At 39.3% G+C, this 22698-nt stretch overlaps 1 protein-coding gene across 3 annotated transcripts in view; it reads right to left on the bottom strand.

Moving 5' to 3' along the window:
* Window positions 1–6401: 6401 nt before the first annotated feature.
* The window catches only part of LOC102003651 (chromosome unknown open reading frame, human C15orf41), a 208361-nt gene continuing 192064 nt past the window's right edge, over window positions 6402–22698 (bottom strand). For all 3 annotated transcript variants that reach the window (XM_013512674.1, XM_013512675.1, XM_005381186.2), the window contains one exon: window positions 6402–7759. In XM_013512674.1, the coding sequence (XP_013368128.1) occupies window positions 7640–7759 (120 nt within the window). In that variant the 3' untranslated portion in view covers window positions 6402–7639. The remainder of the gene's footprint in view (window positions 7760–22698) is intronic.

Genomic DNA, 22698 nt, shown 5'->3' with positions numbered 1-22698 from the left:
GAAGGATATTTTAAATCAATATCATAAATAATCAATACCTGTCTTAGATATTTTTCTCACTGCTGAGACAAAATACCTGACATCCAAAATTCAAGAAAGGTTTACTTAGCCCACATTCTGTAGAGGTTTTACTTCATAATCTGCTGGCTCCAAGGCATCACAGAGGAGAAATAGGTGGTGGATAGCAGGTAGCAAAGCAAGTAAGGGACCTTAGCAGCTTTTCTCTGCCCCTTTTATATTCTATCTATGCTACCGGGATTAGGGCAGTGCCAAACCAATCAGTGGACTGATGTAGTAATTACCACTAGTAATCCTAGTAGCCTTAATCCTTGCATTGCACCATGAATCAATCACACACTCTAGTTTCAGCCACCTCTGTAGACCATATGAAGCTTTGGGGAACATCCAGACACAAGCCATAACAATACCTTATAAAATGCACTGTACAAAGCAGAAAATTGATAGCTGGATGATATGAAGGTCATGAAATAGAAGAATCTACCTTGGGGAAACGAAAGAAACAAACAAAAATCAAACCCAAAGCAACTGAGGAGAGAAGGCCATCTAATGTAATAACATCATCCTCAAATCTCAGCATCCTTACGGAGGGAAAAAATATAGACACTCAATGCTTCTCCTCAATAACATCTCTTAACTTGCAGGCCTTTAGTTTATTGAAAGTAATAATTTTCTCTGCTTTCCTAGTGTGTATGATGTTTTCAAATCATGTTCCTATCAATATACTTGGCTTATCTGAATTTGTAGACAGACTTTAGCCATGAACAGGCACCTCACTTGATATTACAGAACCATGGGAAATGTTTGTTTTATTACTTAGTTCAATGAGCAGTTATGAATTATTTTCCAAATGCTTAGAATTTATTTATATTTACATTGAAAATGAATGGCCCAGGGCAGGAATGGAAACTATGTGGCATCCATGTGGTCATTACCCACTTCAAAGACAGTGCCCATAACTGATCATAAACTTATTTCCTGCTGAGCCGAACTTGGCCTCAGAATCCTTTTTTTTTTTTTTTTTTTTTTTTTTTTTGGTACCAGGAACCGAACTCACGACCTTGCACTTGCCAGGCAGGCGCTTTGCCGCTGAGCTAAATCCCCAGCCCCCAGAATCCTTCTTAACAGCAGTGAATGTAGCCATTATAAGCAAATGTAAAACTATGTGCTGAATAAAGTCTATGGCTAAAATCTTATTAAAAGCACTACAGGTTTCTCTTTTTTACATTGTGATTGTCTTTTCTGAAATTTCCAAATCTTTTGTTTTTCTTCCATTTTGACATTATTTTTCTCCAAGAGGGACCTTTTACTGCATTTAAAAATTCTCCACAGTACTTCAAGTGCAGCGCTTCTAAGTACAAATCAGGGATTCAGTATTTGTGTCTTAAGTAGCCTTAAAGTTACAAAAAGACAGAATTATCACATGGAGTCAAAGAAGATACGGGTCTCACAGATACCTTTATTGCAGTCATTTCTCTGCAGATTTTTAAAGAGGAAATCATACATGAGAAAGGGCCCCAAGAGGTGAATCCCCGGGAAACCTGCAAAGAAGAAATGTGAAAGCTCCAGCACCTTTTGTATTACAAGTTTCCAAAATAGGAGGAAATATGTCAAATGCCTTAGCTTTCAAATGATAATATAGTGTGAGCTAATGATTAACAAGGGAAACACCCACTGAGAAGTGCAAGAGCAGTGTCCCTCCAAAGGTCAGATCCTGTCGGCAAATGACCAAAGAACCCTCTCTCCTAAGCCACCAACCACTTCTCTGGCCACGAAATCCTTGCCATCATTTTAGCATCACGAAAGCGAGCAATGAGAAGGATCTTTTGCCATCAATCTCGTAGTCCCGCTGAACACCCTCAAAACGTGAGAGCGGAACACTTTGATTTGGGCCTCACATGGTTTTAAGGTAAACTGTTTTTAAAGAGAAATGTAAGGATAAAGATAAGCCTGTGAAGAAAGATCAGATTTTTAAGGTTGTCATTTAGCAATTTAGTGGATAAATAATGCTCTAAGGCTAATTTTAAAGCAAATGCAACATGGTCAGGTAAACTCTTCTTAAAACTAAATATGCATCCTAAAATATTCTCCATAAATTTGCTTTATTTCAGATTTTGATGGTTTCTAAAGTGATTAATTCTTTAATTAACCCCAGCAATTAGGATACTTTTCTTTGGTTCCAGAAAATACACCTATTTTTGAAGCTGAAGAAAATGGGAACTGAAGGTTCCAATTTGCTTAATGCAAGCTAGTAAGAACATTTTTAATATAAATTTAATAATTATTTATTTATTTAGCATGTATGGAACACCTGCTCCATAGTAGGAATTCTGTTAGCTACTACGAAACAAGAGAAGTAAATGAAGTGTGGTTTCTACTCTTACTGAGTTTATAATCTAATCAAAAATCTTGCATCAAACCAGTACAAAAAGAAGTCCCAGTTACGATAAATACTAAGTATTCTTCATTGAATGTGCATCTTTCAGTTTACTTAAAACACCATGATTTATACAGAAAATGGCGGTTTTTATCTACATCTTGATTTGTCCTACAAAAATCTCAGTTGAAACTAAAAAAATACAGAAAGTCTACTATAGAAACACTAAGTTATTTCCGAACGCATTTGTGCTGAATGTAAAAATGACAAAACGCATTTTTCAAAGAAAAAAGTGCCAGTTAGTCCAGAGATGCCTTTAACCAAGGCAGTTTCCAGGGGAATTAATGACTGTTTTAGGTTAATGGTCATCAGCTTCATGTTTGGCCCTCAATTAAACTCTGAACTTCAATTGTTATTACTTAATTGACTTGGTTATATTTCATGTCAGCATTTCAAAATGACCTGCCTTTTAAAAAATAAAAAGTACCCTGACAGCGTACCATGGGGTTCTTCTCTGAGCCTGACACTGTTGCTGCTGTCGTCCACACTAACTTTATATGTGGTGAGCCCGGAATTTGCGTAGCATTGTGATTGCTAGGGTGCTTCCATCATCCTTGCCTGACAAGAGACAGCTCCAGATAAATCCAAGTGAGGGAAAAAGGCTGAAAACTAAAAGCAGCTATTGACATGGTTATTATTACAACGCTAAGTAAATAAGCTCTGCTTTATTTTAAGCGCAAGGGTTAGATAGCTTTAATAAAAGCTGGAACACAATCCTGTCATATTTAATCAATAAGTTATGCTTATTTTAAAATGCTGCTCTATATGTATCTTTTCTTAATATTAAAGTAACTCCTAATGTGTAGTTGTCCTAGGTCACTGGATGAAAACTTAAATCTCTTTCTCTAACACATGAAACAATGAAAGCAAGCTGAATTTATTCAATAGTGAGTTGGGTTCATATAACGTAGGCAGGACATCAAGATTGAGCTTTGCTATACCAAAACAAACTAAGGCATCAAATGAGCCTCTCCCCACCCCTGCACGGTGGAAAAGTTTTAGAAGTCTTTTTGAAGTACTTTGATCAGACTTTGAAATCATTTTAGTGGATTGCTATTGTATGAAAATTGTAATTTATAGTGCTTGACCTAAGCGGCTCTTTGTCCCACAGCCTTATTCAGAACAATAGCAGGAAGGTAAAAAACACAAGGGGAACCCAAGCTGGTTATTATTTAATTCATAATTCTATCTTCCTTATTTAATCTTTGGAATCCAGGCACATTCTTAATAAAATGGGTTCAGACCATTTTTACTACGCATAGGAAGGTTTTCAATTCTACATAAAATGACCCAAATTCTGTCACACGGAGGCCTCCCTTAACTGAGAAGTCTCTCAGACAGGTTCAGATGGGCATTTTTCTATAAGGGGGGAAACTGCAGGCAAATCCTCACTGTTTCCCTTTTAGTTTGCGTTGTTCCTTAACCCTAGCCCCCTGCCCTTTCAAATAAAAAGTGCCCACTGGGAATTTTTTCTCTTTTTCGTGACTTTCCTTGTCACAAAATAGTTACTCTGAGGTAATCTAGCCCATCAGATCATGTGGACAGTGGAAAGCTGCTTTCCTGATACACAGGCTGAGAAATTCTCTAAATCATAGACATTATTTTAATTCATAATTTTAACTAGCTGAATAGCATCACATAGGCTGAACAGAAGTTATAAAATTTTTACACATTTTGTTGGTTCCTTGTACCATAACATTTACTGAAGGCATAAACCTCATACTATATTTAACCCTGTAAAATCTTATGGCCTTAGTTAAAAGTTTTATGATTCTACAGGTGCCACATACGCATTTGAAAATCTTGGCACATGAAAGATGCCTGGGTTTTGCTTATTCCCAAAGAGATTAGGACAATTGCTCCCCATCCCCTCAACATACGCATCAGGATTCAGATGATATATATTTTGGTCCTTGGGTCATTTTCTAGTGAGAAAAAGAGCCAAAGGGAAGCGAGAAATGCACTGTGCACATCCATGTGGAAGGAGACTGGCAGAGGCTAGTGAAGGGGAAGAGGACCAGGAAGAAAGAACAGTTGAGGCAAGAACAGGAATGCAATGAAGGTTTAGCTCAGTTGAAACACCAGGTCTGGTGACGGGAGCAGGTTAAAAAGAGCAAACAGCTAAGGTATCTTGGTTTCAAAGAGGAAACAATAGGTGCAGCTCTCTGCAGTTGGAGGCGAATGAATTAACTGTTCACTTTGGCACTGTACATTAATTAGGGGGGCCCACCAAGGACCATTTAGTAGATTACCTCATCAGCGCTCTCAGCTATCCTCTGGTGGCTCACATGATTAAGGTATCCCCCACAGACCAACAATTGATCATCTCTTCCAGGGTGACATCAAGCCTTGCAGATAATGAGCAGGTACACACACCTATGGTTAAAAGAAAATTATTTCCCCCTGGAGGTCCACTTTCTACTTTTGACCCCTGAACCTTACCTTTTACATGTGATTATAGGAGCAAGCAAGAAGATCCTCAATTGCTTATGGTTTTCTGGGGGAGGAGGCGAGGATGGTGGGAAAGTCTGTGAAGTCACCCTAAGTGTCAGGATTGGATCAGCTCTGCTGTGAGCCAATCCTTGCCTATATATACTTCCAATGGGTGTCACGTGTGTTGAGAGCAGATGCGTAGTCACTCTCTGCATGCAGAAGAGAACATCATTTTGGGTTACGTTTTATACACACTGCTCTGTGCTTCTTCTGTTTGCGTAATTCATGAGCAGAGTATGCAGAATGTTCCATAAAACAAGATTTGGCTTTTATGTTAATGTTCTAATGACACCAGCAATAAAAACGAAAGCTGTCACCCCATGTCTATTTTCCAAGGTTATGCTTGAATTATCCAGACCAAAAACCCAAACAACAACAAAGAACCAAACAAGCAAACAATCTATAAAGATGAAACACAGATAGGTATTTTTAACATAAAAGAAAATAAAAAGAGGCTTTCAACTTCCAGTTTAGAAATATTCCTCCCTATCTCCAGCATCCGTCCAATTCAAATGTGATCGATACAATAATCACGTTAGTTTTTGTGTGGGAAAAAGCTTACTTTTGAGTCACTTGTAACCTTATCACATCATGTGCAGTTTATGCCTGGTTTCTTTCTCACTTTGAAAGGCCAAATTGTAAGGCCTTATTCATAAATTGGAGGTGTCTTTGCCAGGGAATACCACTACCTTCTCACAACACATTATGTCAGAGCTCCAAGTAGAAGAATAAATACAAAATCCAAGCACCTTTTTTATTTTTTAAATTTATTTATGCCTACTCATCATAAATTTGTTTAATGTAAAACAAACAAATCCTTGACAGGGGTTTAACAGGATTTTCAACATCTGTGCAGATAAATGTAATTTTTTCCTAAGGGGGAAAAAAGCAGTTTCAAGCATGACATGAAACCTGCTCTTACGAACATTTTTGTTTAACATGTGCATGTATCAAGGCAATAAATTAGTAGTTTCAAATCCTTCTATCTCACTTACAAAACCTGCATAATGAATTTCACAATGAAAGCAGAAGTTTGCCTGAAACCCCTTTATCATTTCATTTTCTTCTTCTCCCCTGTGATTTAATGTAGCCTCACTTCAGAGTTAAAATCGTATTTTGGACTCAATACGTTTATGTCCTTTGAAAGGAAGAACAGCCAGCTGGGGTGGTGCATCCCTGTAATCCCAGCACTCAGGAGACAGAGAGGAGCATCACCTCAAGTTTCAGGCCAGCCTGGGGCACATGGTGATTTCACGGTCAGCCTGAATTACAGAGTGAGACCTTGTCTCAAAAAACACACAAACAACCACACACACAAACTCACACACACACACACACACACACACACACAGGAAGAACAAGCAGAATTTTACAAACTTTCTTAGGTATAAAACAAAGTAGCAAAGACAAATTTAGTCTTTTGAAAGAATCAAGTAATCTGTGTAACACAGTGTTTGCAAAAGTTACGTTTTTATTAATATTTCCAAGATCATCCATTTGACAATATAAAAAGTTATGTTTCATAAGCACAGAGGCAAATATTTTCCTAAATACGTTTTTTGAACTACGGAACTGTCAATTTCTCAAAAGATATATTTATTATTTATTGATGTTTTCCTTTAGATTGAAGTCTGGTCTATAGTACGTAGAAGTGAATAAATTAATGTGAACAAATATAAAGTCTACTTTATTTTGCTTATGTAAAAATCTAGCTAGGTTTATTTTTGGTACATTTAATTCATTCATTCAAAGCCAAACATTTCTAATGTCTAAATTACTTGAGTGTTGTATAATTATGCACTATAAAATGCAGATACAAAAAGCAGTATACTACAGAATGTGCTTTTTTATTCACAAAAATACTGGCTAGCATGGTACTGACAACTAATCATGTTTAAAGATAAACTCTAGACAGCATGGGCCATTAGTTTCAATCCTTTCTCTTACCCCTAGGCCAAAGTGTGATTTCCAGACATAACTAATACTTTTAAATGATATAAATGTAAAATGTTTGGTGTTCAAATAAGCCTTATCAAAAGCGGAAATTCTCATCAAGTGTATTTTTGCAGTTTGGCCCTGTGCCACAGAAACCAGGAAACTGCAGGCTGCACAGGGCTGGGGAGCAGTGCAGGCTGCGGTCCAGGGATGCTGAAGCCCCGCAGGGGAGAGGGAACATCTGTCTAGCTTCCCACCTTCAGTTTTTCTAGGTTTGTTCTAGGTTATTCCACGATGACAATATTATTGGGGATCTGGAAACATGTATGAAAGGAAAGGGGGAAGGAGAGACGATGAATGGAGGCTTAGGGGAAAAAAATAAGGTGGCTGGGAGAATTGAAAAATCACACCTTTCAGTCTCCACGTTTTTTCCTTTGTTCACTGTACAAGAAGAAACCATCTGGAAGGAAAAAAGATTATGACTATCTATAAACTAACTGTTTGACAGAGACAGAGATGCTGATAATGAGTGGGTTGTGTCTGTAGTTCTTGGCTGCTTGCATCAGCAAGGGATGAAGGAAAACAGAAACTCTTGATATGTTTGTCTAGAGAGGTAGTGGCGTGGCCATGCAGTAAGAGTTCAGCTGAAGTTCAGGGCAGATGTTGCCAGGAGTTTACACTGCAGGAAAGTAAATTGCTTCCGGATTCACCTCTTCCGCCCAACTTCTCTTCCAGGATCTGTGGGGTCAAGCGGTGCTATGGCACAAGGTGATAATGTCTGTGGGAAAACAGGCTTTGAGCAGGATGCCCCTCTCCCGGTTGCAGTCCAGCTCCTGGATAAATCCATACCAATAGATGACTAAGCCTGGCCCAAATCTGCAAAAACATCAGAGAAAAACATACACACATAGCATCAACAGAGCTCCAGAAAAATGTCACCTTAGAGGCATGGAGGAGATGACTATTTTTGATTTCATTGCTATCGTTATAATGAAAGCAGGCAAAGAAAATAAAGAACTCATTTAATACAGGTGTTGCCACTTGCAATGGATCTGTTCCCTTTTTTTTCCAGGAACCTGAAGAATTTCAGGTACAGTAAATCTACCCACATTACCTGTCAGCAAGGTGTTAGAAGCTGGACTTGACTTGACTACTTAGTTGATGAAAGATCAAACAGCAGCAGAAACAATGATGAGCCCAAGATACCTGGGTTGGGATTTTAGTCTCTTAATAGAGGTATTATTCTAAAAATTAAACTTGCCTACTTGCAATGCAAGTCAAAAAAAGAATGTCTTAATTTTTTTAATAGAACAGCTTCACATCCTCTCTGGCTACAATGTTCTATACTCATGTACTGATAGGGCCATAATTATCTCCTGTCATCCATTTGTCTCCAATCTTAAAAATTATCCATATGACAAACTAGAGTTCCTTAAAGGGACCTTCAGGTAGTACTTTACTCTCTGCATTATAACCGGGTGTGGGGACTGCATGAAATCTGGTCATCGGTTCTCAGAGGAAAAAGGAACAAAGTAAGGTAGACTAGTGACAAAGTACAGATGGGTGAAGGCTTAAAAACTCAGTATTTCTAACTTGTGCCTTCGAATTATCTCCAATTTTGTTAGCAGCGCCTGATCCCCGTCAGGCAGACTCAGGAAGTGGCCCTACACACTACTTCACCCATCAGGAAGTAGAGACCTTTAGGCTGGGTTCATAAAGATGTAATCACTATCAATCACCGTGCACAGAGAGAAGCTTGGCACATCAGTTCCATGTTTTTCCTACCGAGAGCACTTAATTAAAGGGCAGTACTACTTTTGGTGTAGTGTTGCAGGAATTTTACAGTGAAATCATAAATTATGAATGTTTGGTTAGTAAAAGGATGTCTAAAAACAGAACTGCTTTCTGTATTCTAACATTACAGCAGCCTGAACCATGATAGGCCAAAAGCTTTTTCCTTCCGTGATTTATTATATGCTGTAGTGTACTTGCCAAAGCTAACAGTACAGGATGGCCTGTGAGATACTGTATGCACGTGAAAAAGTTCAGTTGGATGTCATGGGCTGGTTTATTCGGGGATTCACATCAGTAGAGCAGCCAAGCTCTACTCAAGATTCTGAGGCTCCTGTGTGCAGGGGCAGAGCTAAGAAATGGCAACTCATCACCTGAACCTGTTGTTGGGAACACGGGAGCTGGGTCTGACAAGAAGACTTGGAGCGCTGGCCCAGTGAGAGTCTCCAGGAGCTCAGAGCTGCCTGCAGGTGTTCTCTTCTTCAGTATCTCCAGGAAGAGCTGCCCCAGGGTCAGAAGAATCACGCTACTTATGCACAGAGTGTGAGACCCAGTACTTGAATGCACACAAGTTCACACCTGGACAAGAACTTGCTTCTGCTTACTAGGTTTCTTAGTAAGTTTCAGTCTAACTGCCCACATCTGGAATGCACATTATCTGGCACTTCTGTTTTGTGGAGACCTCTCTGATTTGCACCAAATGATCTCTGAGTTCTCAATACAAGCCTGGCCAGGACCATATCTAAGAGGCCTCTGACCTTGCCGTCAGCGAGGCACCCCTGAGTCACAGCCTCTGCAGACGAACAGTAGGCTCAACACATTCCTCCACTGTGTTATACAGCCGTGCTGTAGAGCACAATGTTCTTCAGAAAGGCACCAATATTTTTACGAAGGGCAGAAAAAAATGTGATCTAACGAGTCAAAGAGAAGAACAAAAGAATATATGGAGGCCATAAAAAACAAGCCCAGTATTTTAAAGATTTAATAAAACAAAAACACATATCATCAGAACCGAGAGAGCAACAGCAGCCTGTACTTTTCCTGAACAGCTAAATCATAAACCAAGGGACATGAAGCATGATAGCTCTTTACAAAATGGCATTTTCTAGGCAGAAAAGCCAGGCTGGGGGACACCTCAATGCTCAAGAAAATGGACTTGTTTCACATGTGAGGCAAAAGATGAAATCTGGTGACTAAAATTTTGCAAGACTGTGAGTCTGAACATTTTACGTAGTGTTCACAACCAGCATTCCCTAAAGGCAGTATACACCTATGAACATTTTCAGTAAGGCTCACAATAAGGCTGTACCATCTATCTGCGTCTTTGGTGTTTCTTATGAAAGTAAAGTTCAGTAACATTAGCTCTGTTATGTAGCTTGAAATCTAAAAACTAATATTGTTAATTAAAAATGAAGAAACAGCGCCAGGGACATAGCTCAGCGGCACGAGCGCCTGCTGGGCCAGCACAAGGTTCTGAGTTCGATTGCTGGTACCAAAATCAATCAATCAAATCAAATCAAATAAAAAGAAACACAACTTCACTTTGTAAGCAGAGACTGATAGGCTTTCAAATCACATGATCTTTGTGTGACAAAAATAATAGAGGGTGACAAGTTTGGAAAATGAATGGCAGAATAGGATCTGGCCTTGTTGCTGACATTTACTTTAGTGCATTTCTGAACTGTCTCCAGGAGCTCAGGATCCAGAGAGATTATTGGATGCTGGCAAGATAACTGTTTGGCAATTTACCTGTTTATGATGAAGCTAAGCACGTTAAGCAACTTTATATGGCCAACGCTTTGGTTATCTGAACTAACAGAAGCAAGTTTTTGGTTGATAATTTGAGAGACTACACAATCCCAAACTGTACCATCTCATTTTGGAAAGGTATGAGCTGCTGTCTTAGCATAGCTGGCAGTGTGTCGGTCTTATATTCTGCAGGACCTGAGTGTGAGTCTCATTCTGAAGAGAGTAAGACAGGGAGAACACAGGACTCCTGAAAAATTTTCAGTAGACTGAGCAGATCCCTGTGGGTTGAACAGTTTCACTATTCTGATGCCCATGCTCATTTACTGTGGCACCTCTGGACAAGAATGAGAACATGGAGAAGGCAAACAGGACCTTTGTGATGAATTAAAAGCCAAAGAGACTGTTTCCAGCATTTAAAGGAAAACAGAGTCCTTGGGTCTGAGAGAATGTGCCAAGAGGAAGGTTACTGTGCCGTGGGGACTGCAGCCCTGCCAGCCAGCCCAGAGAAGCTCAGTAATGGGACATGCACCAAACATCTGAACTGGTTCCATGCACAGTACTCAAGGTTCACTCTTACATTTCTGGTAAAATAATAAGATCAAAGACTCTCCAATAAAATTTAAAATCTCTTGAGTAGAGACTAGAATGAGAGATATCTTTAAATAAGTAATTTTCACACATCTTCATCAAATTAGCAAAACAACTACTACTTAAAAAATGGGAGGTGAAATTTAATGCCACGGCAGACCTTGAAGGCATGAAATATGAAGTTCTTATAAAGAACCACCTTAAAAATCTGTTTTTATTTTAGAGCATTTAGAGAAATTAAACTGGAGACTGCAGAACTACAGCAGGGCACCTTTTGTGGGTTTTGTGCCTACCTGTCTCCTAGGGATTACCCTGTTTCATTGTTTGCTTCTTTTGGGACCCTGGTGAGGACCACGAACTGTTTCAACTATATTCATGTCCTCTGAGCCTGGTATGACATGGCCTAGTACGTGGCAGATACCCTCAAAGACAAGATGGAGAATATGGGGTTTGTAATAGTAGGATCAGACAGCCAGGTACTGGTTATTGAAACAGTGGTAGTCTAGAGGATGGGAGGTTGGCAGGATTCAGCTACTGTCATGACATGACATTTATATTAATGACCAGGATACGCGCACTAGTGGCATACTTATAGGACACAGTGGTAATCGTAGTAAGAGTGACAACAATGTCACTTACAAGTTGGACATCCTTAATCTGTAGATCTGAAATCAAAATGCTCTAAGACATGGAACATTTTGTGCACCTCATGATGCATCAGTGGAAAATCCCACACTTGTCTTCATGCTATAGGCTACAGTAAGAACAAAGGTGCACTGAAAATGTGGTATACAATGACCTCCAAGCTATGTGTATAAGGTGTCTATGAGACATAAATAAATTGTGTTTGGATTTGAGTCTCACTCCAAGGCTCTCTCAGTATGTGGCTCTCTCAGTATGTATATGCAAATATATCAAATGCTTAAAAACAAATCCCAAATCTGAAACACTTGGTTCCAAGCATTTTGGATAAAGGACATTCAGCCAGTATTAATGCTTTCCTAGCATTTACTATGTGCTAGACATACTTCTAAGCACTTTACCTATGCTAACCCTTATGCCATTTCCATGAGAAATGCTGTTATTGTCCCTGTTCTACAAATAAAGATAGTAAGGCACAAAGTAATTTAGTGGGATGCCTAATCTCACAGATAAAAAGTGGAAAAACTAGTCTTGATACTTAGGCAATCTGTGATTGTACTAATGATGCATGATCAGTTTAATAGAAAGAGTGAGACAATATCAGACTTTAAACAGAAAGAGGAAAGGCCCTTTGCACTGGTTAGAATATACCTAGAGTGTTGTGAAGGACTTTGGTGCAATGACTCTAGTCTGTAACTGACCCAGAGGAGAACGCCAGGATACTGAACAACAGCTGGAGTAACACTGTGCCTGACCTGGAAGTGAATACTCTGGTGGTAACTTGCTCATTATCTTCCAATTTTGCAAGGGTTGTTGGGGAGGACAGGCTTTGATTCATACTGTATTTCCTAAATGCAGATTTAAGGCAATGTTTGGAAGTAGCTAAGAATTAGATTTTGACAACACAAATGTTTTCCGTAAGTGACACTCTGGAAAACATGGAGTGAGTTGCTGTGTGTAACAGTGGTATCTCTGTGACTGGATCTATTCAATCAAGGCTGAGTTTTCATTAATTAAAAAAACAACTGAGCCAAGACATAAAAAAATGGGAGTTTTATACAAAACTGCATTTTTTTTAAGGAAACAAACCGATCTGGCTACCAGTAGCTGTAGCTGAGTAACAGCTGCCCCTTTCAGACATAACATGCATTCTCGGCTTTGCTGCAGTCTCCACACCCTCTGCAACTCCTCCAGGCTAAGGCTCAGTGCCAGGTATCTTTTATCATCACGCTTGTGCTGCGGATTTTCCATTGGAGAGCCCTATTTCTCCATACCCAGATCTCTGTCAAATGTGGGAAAGCACGGGATAATCTTAAGGACTTCATATTCCAAGAAAGACATGGAAGAGACTTTTCTAATGCTCTGCCTACCTTACTTATGTTGTGCACCTGGCTTTTGTCACCATTTGAGTTCTTGATCCCTGGCCTGAGATCTAATCCAAAGGTTCTCAATCTCATGGCCGCAGAGGCCTGAGAGACTGTGAAGAGGCTGTTATCCATGCCAAGCACTATCCACAGAGGGGAAAATACACACATGTAGGATTCACAGTAGCTTTCAGTCATGTATTTTCTAAGGAGATGGAACCTAAAAGCACAGCTGTGATCATATGGAGGGATGCAAAAATTGTTTTTGTTTGTTTGAAGATCTTCCAATCTGGCAGGGTTGGGGGGTGTTAGTCTAATTGGTCCCCCTTCTTTCTGTAGATGGATGTGTTACACACAGGTGAACAGCAAACACAAAGGAGCTTCGACGATATGGGTAACACTCAGACATATTGAAGACGTGTGAAAATACTTAGCGAAGTTGTAACTAACCTGTCCCTGCACATATGGTTCATCTTTACAGCAAAAAATGAGCTGGAAAGAAAGACAGTTAGCAACTGTACCAGGTCGCATTCAGAACTCACTCTACCAAGAGCAGTGAGACCGCTGCACCTATAGGAGGAAAGGTACAGAGTGTTGAACTAAATTGGGCACAGCAGTAATGAAAGAAGGTTCCCAACAGCGGTGCTTCCAGAGTTCCTTTGAGTCATAACTGAGTTGTAAAGATACACCGGGGAAGGCAGTCTTTTAGGACAGCCTCTTGGCAAAGGCAGGCCCTTGTGTCATCTCCTCCCTTCGAATGCAGCTGGGCTCAGTGACTTGCTTATAATAAAAAGAACTGGCAGAAGTGATAGGAAGCCACTGGGTAATGACAAAAGGCTGGGACCTCCATCTTGCTGGTAAACTCTATTGCCTTCTCTGTTTACACAATATGCTGACACAAACTTCTGTGTGGGATACCCCCCTTGCATGAGGAACTGAGGGTACTCTGTGATCAACAGCTACAAGAAGTAGAGCCCTCAGTCCACATCTATATGAAGTGAATCGTGCCCACGAGACTAAGTGAGCACGCAAAGGGACCCTTCCCCAGCGGTACCTTCAGATGAGATCAGATTGCGAGCCAACGCAGCAGAAGAACCAGCTAAGTTGTGCTTATCTCATAGAAACTGTGAGGTAAATGTATGTTACTTTCAGTCACCTAGTTCTGGAGTCATTTGCAATAAAACAACAGATGACTGACACAAATGTGTACTACAAGCTTGACAGTGAGTATAAGTTAAATACCCTTCTTCACATATGCAGCAGGGAGAGTCCCGTATGGAGCAAGTTGGCTTTTTCAGTTACAGGTCAACCCAGAATTTACAGCAGAACAGTTCCCTGAAGAAGGGTATGCGTAAGTCCAGCTACTGAGCAGCTCTGCCCCCAGCCCTTGCTGTAGGGCAGAGGATTTAACCCAGGGCTCTTGTACTGAGGTATATCACTAACCTCTCCCCACCCTTGGTTTATATTTTATTTTGAAACAAGGTCTTGCTAAGTCACTAAGTTGTGCAGGTTGGGGTCCTCCAGCCTCAGCCTGCCAGAACACTAGGATTATGGACGTGCACCACCATGCCTGGCTTCACTCTGTGCTTTTATACCAACAGATCTTGGCTCCTTAGGCTGTGTAGCAATATGTATCCTTGCTCATTCTGAGAATGCTGGGGTTACATAAAAGGAAGACTTCTCTGTATTTTCTCCCATTCTGTGATTTGGGTGTTAAGCTTGGTGACTGTGTTTCTAAAGCTGCAAATGTGAAGGAGATGGAGGGTGTGGGAGGCAGGTTACAGGTGGAACGCTTTGCCAGCTGAAGTGAATGACTGCTGACATCTAGGGAAGAGACATTTAAAAAATTCATACTGCGAGAGCTTGTGGCTGTTTGGGGTTGGGGCAAACAGACTTTGTCTATCTCAACAGATGCTGAGGACAGTCTAGGAAAAACAGATGCTGGTTACATTTTGTTCAGTTTAAAAAAGGCAGTGAAAGCTGTAATGTATTTTAAAAGACTGTCACCAAGAATGTTTTAAAAATGGTACTTCAGTGAGTAAATTCTGAGTTTTCCAGAAGAATCTAGCTATCCTCAGATAATCCCTGAGGACTACAGATTGCAAATGTTTTATAGAATATTGTGTAAGTTATACATTGTGTCTCAGTTCTAACTCTTCTACAATTCTTGGAGATACTAAAAGGTACAGGCAGAAAATTTGGGCCCCCAAATTTAGGAAGAATTTTCCTTAATCTTTTTTAAACTATAAAACAATGTAGTCTCCCTTCCATGCTATGCCATACAGGAATTACCTGGGTGATACTTTCACATATAGAGAAAGGAAAACACCATTAACTTTCTATCATTATACTTCTCCTTATGCAGCTTCTTCAGAGAGTGATGGAATTCAGAGATTTCTGATCACATTATTAGCTATCACTTTGCTAAATTATCCTCAGTAACTAGTTCTCTGGTTGGTTTTTCTGAAGTCAGTTTGACATCAAGGTCTCCATTAATTTCAGGGGACACTTGATCAACTGTTATGTCTATAAAGACGCTGCTTCAATCCATATAAAGTAGTATGATTCTAGCAAGCAACAATGCAGTAATTAACATTTACTGAATGCTTCCTATGTGACGGGCAGTGTTCCAAGCACTTTACACGAACAGATGATTCAGAGCCTCACTGTCACCCTACAAGGGGGTCAGTATGATATCCTCATTTTAAAAGTGAAGAAACTAGGGTATCAGAAGGGCCAGGCTTTGAACCCAAGAAGACCAGCTCTATACCTTGCGCTCGCAGCTACTATTCTGTCTCCCATCATCCTGTGTTTACGTAATTATTATAGTCACTCTACTTCAAAAATATTTACAATACCTGGAAAAAATAGAAAAGTGGGGGCCTAAGGAGCAAGGCAACTTATCAAGAGTCTGGCATATGAGTTGGGATCCACTTGTCTATAGGGAATAATTCTGCTGAGTATGAAGTCAATAGTTTCACACTAAAAAGTAGCCGTTCACTTTAAGTGCCACCACACTTGGGAAGTATGTGGAAAAACAACCTATAGTCCAGTCAAAAGAAATTAAAATGAGTACTGTTGAGGGATGTATTTAAAGACCTTGCCAATCAGGGGAAAGTAACTGATGCAGTGAAAATTACGGAATCAGTGTATGAAGCTCAGAGAGGAGATGTGTTTCACGCTGTGAAGGGCCTCACAAGTTATGGGGCAGGATCTAAACACCAGGGAAGAAGAGCAAATCCAGAACACCACCACAGCCCATTCACAGGCATGGAAATGAACAGCTGGAACAGGTTATGAGGAAAACCAAGGGGAGCAGCAGGCCCAAGCAAGCCATGCGAGGTACAGATTTCTTTCTTCCCAGAAATGAAGTCTCAGATTATTACACAGTGCTAATCCTGTGGATGCCAAAGACCCCATCTACAATATAAGTCTGCATAAAGCCTAAAACAAACAATTTTCATTTGAAGCAGGGCAAGTGGGCTATGCAGTGATTGGATGATTTCAGTCAGTCTAAGAAGATTCATAAGGGTCTTCATCAAACAATTAAATCAACCTCAGTTGTACTGATTAAAAACTTTGTTCCCACCCTAAATGTTTGATTTTCATTCATAGGCAAATGGTTCCTAAAAAGGGTGATGAAGGGGCTGGGGATTTAGCTCAGTGGCCAAGCGTCTGCCTGGCAAGTGCAAGGTCATGAGTTCAATTCCTGGTACTGGAAGAAAAAAGACCAAAAAAAGACAAAAAAAAAGACCAATAAATAAATAAATAAATAAAAAGCGTGATGAAGAAATAAAAATAAAAGAGGAAGAGCAGAGAATCACATAGACAAGTCTCTGTATGTATGAATTCATTCTCATTTTAAGCTGCTGTGTGAGGTCTGTGCTATCTTCTGAGGATATGTGTAGACATGTGGCTGTTGGAAGTCGACTGTTTTGCCATCAAAAAGACTTGCATGTGGTTTCTATGAAGAGTGCATTTTCAAACATATAGTTGAGGATGAAGGAGAAATATAAAACATCTTGTAATTGTTTTAAAATAAACTCTTGCACTGTTTATTTAGTTTTAATCTGCATGTTGTAGGTTGGTTGTGCACTTGTTAATCACTGTTGCATGCATCTCCAGACAGAGTTGTAAATAACTTTTCAGTCCAAGGGAAATATGCTGGCACATGTTTACATGCAAAGTATGTGTGTACAAATGTGTATCGCAATAATAGATTAATGATCATGTAACATAACATCATAGGGTCCTGGCACTATGGTCAATTTAATACATAATGCAAATATTCTTTTTTTTTAGTATCTAGAAATGAAATAAAAGTATGATAACTCAGTTCATTTACATGTTTTTGCTTGGCTGGTTCATTTCTTTTTTTTTTTCTTGGCAGGTTCATGTTTGCAAATTGAGATTACTAAAGAAAGAGAACCCTATTATGAGTTTCTCAATTCACAGATCTGGGTTGTACAACTTTTTCTCTTTGAAACAAATTAGTTTCACAATTTCAAAAATAAAAAAGTAAAATTTATCATAAAAAATGATACTCTATAGGCTTTTATGGCACACAGAAAATAAACAGAAAAGATATTTTGAGGAACATTTAAAATGTATGTAAATACACAAACACAATGACCTGAAATTCCCTTGATATTTATATAACTGCACATTTTCAGGTCCACATTAAATTTCCTAGAGAAATGCTTAATTTGTACTTCACTCTGTTCTGTGTTTGGTACTGTTAGCCGCTATACTTACAGACTTTTTAGCACGTTGAAAACCTTTCCTCAGAAGAGAAAAAAAAGCGAAAGCAGAAGCCGTTTTGTCTTTAATCTGCTGTCTTTAGTCTCTGCTCTTGGAGAAAGGTTTACTTCTGGACAGCTCAGCCCTTCTGCACTTTACCTGTACGAATCTATACGTGGGCTTCTGCATCCATCTTGCAGAGCACACTAGTCACAAAAGAAAGGTTCTTTTCCATAAGTTGCATGCACTTTAAATCTGAATAACGTAGGAAGTAATCTATTTACATTTTAAGTGGTTATATAGTGCACCAAATAAGCAACACCAATGGCTCCACAGGAAATAATAATTAGCACTAAAGTATTCTAGAAGTCTTCCTAGCAAAGACACATTTTCAGCTATGCTGTATTTATTCACATGTTGATCCTCTCAAGAGTGGGATTAGTGGCCCCAGAGACGAAGAGGGATGTTAGGAAATAATTATACTAAGATGATCTAGCTGTGAAACTAGATGGAGAGTTTACAAGTAAGTCCAAGAACTCTGATTTCTGCTTCAAAGAAGGATGCCTGGAGTAGGAAGTGTACATCCTCAAATGAGAAGACAGAATACCAATAGAATTACAGTGAAAGAAACATAAACCCAAAAAGTGACAAAGTATCCAAGATGATGTTTACTTCGAAAATATTACTTCATGCAGACCTTGAGTACAAATCATATCCACCCAGAATTTATACCCCAGCCTTCCTCCAAAAGTTGGGGCTGGTTTATAAAATTGGTTGTGTGAATTATTACATGTTTTCTGTTATTTCCCCGGGGAAACATGCCCAAGGCAAACCCATCATTTCAACTGATTTAGTGTTTGACGTCAGAGAATTTATAATTGATATGACAACCATAATGGACAGTGATCACTGAGTTGGCAAAGCCTGGGTGACAGTGCTGAGGTCCACTCTGGTGCTTACCATAGTCCACCACAGACTTGTTCTGATAAACTCTGAAGTTATTCCTGAACATTCCATTTCAACCTTTCTGAATACTATACATGCATTATAAAATTCAAAACTTTTATTATACAAATACTGCTTACCCCAACCATATTTTTCATACAGTCTTTTATTATTAGGACTAGGGAGTATGCGGCTTCTTTTTCCTTAGTTCAGTTCTCGAAAGATCACAGGGTAACCCAGAGTTCAGCTAGACATTTATCTCAAGGCACAAAAAGATTGATGAGTTCTGGATATATAAAAGTCTGCTTAAAATAAAAAAAGTTATTGGAATTTTTATCCTTGGCAAAGTCAAATAACTAAAGGATTAAGGCTGATACATGTTTGCCCTATAAATCTATCATTTAGCAAATGTGACACCATGCTTCAGGTATGTCAGATCTCAACTTGCTCTAAATAGGCAGTTAACATTTTCTTTTATTCACAATAAATATTTCATGATAAGGAAAATCACTGGTTAACCAATTCACCCACCCCAAAGAAACACCCCCAAACTCTCAATTTTTCAGATGCATTAAGGAAAATGCTAGAATGGGGATAATTAAATTAGAAGTCAGAAATATATAGGTCATTTAAGGGAAAACAATAAAAATAAAGATCATAGAAATAAGAAAATATGAATAACCTAGCCTAGCACTTATCAGACAAACACTTCTAGAATGGCAGTCATATTCCAAGTGTAGAGGAGTCAGCCAATAAATATGTGTTAATTGGATCTATGTCTGCATGAATGAATACCACAGTAGACTTCCCTGCTCCAACAAGAGAAGCGGGGAGAGTTGTATCCGCATTTAGAAAGGAACAACAACAAAACCCAAAACAAAATAACAACTTTTACTACTAACTCTCTATCATATAAGAGAAGGAAACTAATTTTCTTTTGAAAGTAGTTGTTTAAGGTAAGAAAATAAGCTTTACAGATACACCTGAATTGCACACTTCTGAAGAGCTGTGCCAGGTGGCTGTGACTGCTGTCGGGAATCCATTCTTTCCAGGATGTGATGGGCAGAGGCTGCTGTGGTTTGAGCCCGGTGGAAGGCAAGAGTACTGCTACCGGGATACACACCGCTGATGGCTGAGATGGCAGAGAGGATGTGTAGGAATTGGCTGCCAGGAGAAAAACTGAGCACTCTGGAGCCTACTGCTGCATACAATTGGCTTTTGCTTCCTTTAAATACAACCAGTTTAGGTAGGCTTTTGTTTACAGTAGCTTTTATCTAGAAGATAAAGTTGTAAAAACATCAATCAAAATGAAGTACTACTGTTCCTGGCCATATCTCAGCAGGTTCATCTGTTTTGTTTATTTTTCCCTTTCCAAATACCTTAAGGTGTTTTGGGTGAGTGAAGAGATGCCAAACTTCGAAAATGAACTATATTTGTGTATGGCACATGCATTTCCACTCACTAAACCACAAATACTATCCCAATGGTGCCTCCAACATCCTCAGGCTCAGCAAGAGCCTGCGTCCCTCATCGTTTTACTCTCCAGTAACACAAACTCTGCCAAATGACTGGTGCCATTTTCAATAGTGCTTCTTTAAGAAAATGAGGAACTAATGGTTTTTGTATGTGAGAATGAAGCTTTCGATGTATTTATACCTTGCCTTTTCCCAAATAGAAAATTAAGCTCAGGAAAGGGAAAATGAAAATCTATGAACTTCAAAGGTCCACTTTATAGTTACAAAACTGTAAAGATGTAACCTGATTGTACTTTTAAAGGCACAGCTTAATTAATGCTGAATCTGCAAAATAAAGCTCTGAGCCAGGAAGTTTCCAAAAGGGAAACTGTTGAGGGGGAAATACTCCAGAGAATGTCACCAACAGGAACATGAGCTTCCCAGGAGGGGCTGACAACGCACAACAGGGGAGTGGCCGTAACAGGAGGCAGGGCTGGCAGGCCCTCCTGGGCAAGGAGCAGGCAGCTCTCAGTCTGTTCGGTGGGGAGGATCTGTCATACTTAAGTTCTGTGCTTTGAAAGTCATTTCTTCTTTTCAGCTCCCTTTTCAATACAACTAGAATAAGGCACAGTCGTTAACACAGTGACGCTGCAGTGAACCCAGTACCGACTGCACTCTGGCTTTATTTTTCCTGGCACAGTCCCCAGGTTTTGGACTAGTAGAAGATACAGATCATCTGATTACTTATTTGAATAAAATAATGCCAATCATAATAATGCTTATAGCAATAACCATCATCAAAATCGTAAGAGCAGGTAGTATTTCTTGAGCAAGCACAGTCACAGTTGCGAGTAATCACAATTACTTACAAGTAATCACCTTGTAAGTTCTGCATATGTATTATCTTCCTTAAAAGCAATAAATTTTAATGTTCAGAAAACTATTATAAAGCTGTTCTAAATGGACTATAATAATGATGGTGAGGATGAAGAATAGAATTAACACTTACTGAGTGTTTACAATGTGTCTGACACTGCCTTCATACATGTGATCTCATTAAATACATCCAATGAGCCTATGAGGTAAGAACTGTTACTGGTCCCATTTTACAAACAAGGAAAAAGAAATGTGGAGAGCTTAAGCAGAGATAAAGTACAAAAGCAGCCAACTTGAAATGCTAGCCCAGATCTGCTGTGTGCAGGGCTGTGTCTCTGCAATGATGCTGCATGACCTTCTGTGTTCCCACGCCTCCCAAGAATTTCCCACATACTTAAAATGCTGCTCCCAAACCCCTCCCCATCTTGGTCCCAAGGTAAGTGGCCCTGAATATCTAGTACGAATAAAGCTGCTTTACACTGGACCCTTCCATACTGCACAACTACAAATCCTTCGTATAAATGGTGGAGGTTAGAAAGCATTATTGTTTTATTTTATTTCAAAAATGGGATCTCACTCTATTGCTCAGGCTGGTATCGAACTTGGGGGGTCCAGTGACCCTCCTGCGTCAGGGTCTGACTAGAGGCAGGCACCACTATGTCTGGCTGATAGTATCTTCATTACCTTTTATTTTTAACTTCCTGTGTCTTAGTTTCTCCATCTGTAAAGCAGGTATAGTAGCATTTTTATTTTGAAATTCAAGATAAATTTGGGAATAACTTAGCTTCAAAACACTTTAATTTGTATACATTCATTGTTGCTCCATTGAAAAAAGTCCTGCCCAGCTAAAGAATCTAATAAGGAAACTTCCCTAATTCCATGAATCATGGCGAGAGCCATTTCAGCCATTTGCAGTCATTCCTGCCTTTGGAAATAACAGTTGATCATCAGGAGAAAGTCTACTTCAAAAGACAGTAGATAGAGAATGCTGGAAAGATCAATGATTTAAGCATAGATTCCTGCTCTTAATGACATGACACAACTGTGGCTATTTCAGCACTTAGGCCACAAGTCACACAAAGATGGCTACACAAACCACTGTCACAGTAATGTCACTGTACCATTCTGTACACACTTCCTGTGAGACAATAAGCATTTTAGAAAGTCCTCCAAGTTCAACAGTTCTTCGTAAAAAAGTTTCGAAGTTCTAAAAACGAATAAAGCAATGTGAATGTCTACTGATGGATGAACAGATTTTAAAAATGTGGCATATATGCAATTATTATCCAGCCTTAAAAAGAGAGAAACCCTGTCATACACTATAACACGTCTCAATCTCAATGGCTAAATTATGCCAAATGAAAGAAGCCAGTCATGAAAGGATCAACACCAGAGGCTTCCACTCTTATAAAGTATGTAAAGTGATCCCAACCACAGACACAGAAAGTGGAAAGGTAGTTTCCAAGGGCGGGGGAGGAGAAATTAGTGTTTAAGGGGTACAGCGCTTCAGTTCTGCAAAATAAAAAAATTCGAGGTCTGTTGCATAATAATATAGATATACTTCAAACTGCACACTGCAAAATGGTTAGGATGGTATATTTACTGTTTTTTTTTTTTTTTTTTTTTTTTTTACTACGCTAAAAAATTAAAAAAGAGAAAGACTAGA

Source organism: Chinchilla lanigera, unplaced genomic scaffold, assembly GCF_000276665.1.
Source record: "Chinchilla lanigera isolate Chin_1 unplaced genomic scaffold, ChiLan1.0 scaffold00015, whole genome shotgun sequence".
NCBI lineage: Eukaryota > Metazoa > Chordata > Mammalia > Rodentia > Chinchillidae > Chinchilla > Chinchilla lanigera.
This window is presented reverse-complemented; position numbering and strand designations above follow the sequence as displayed.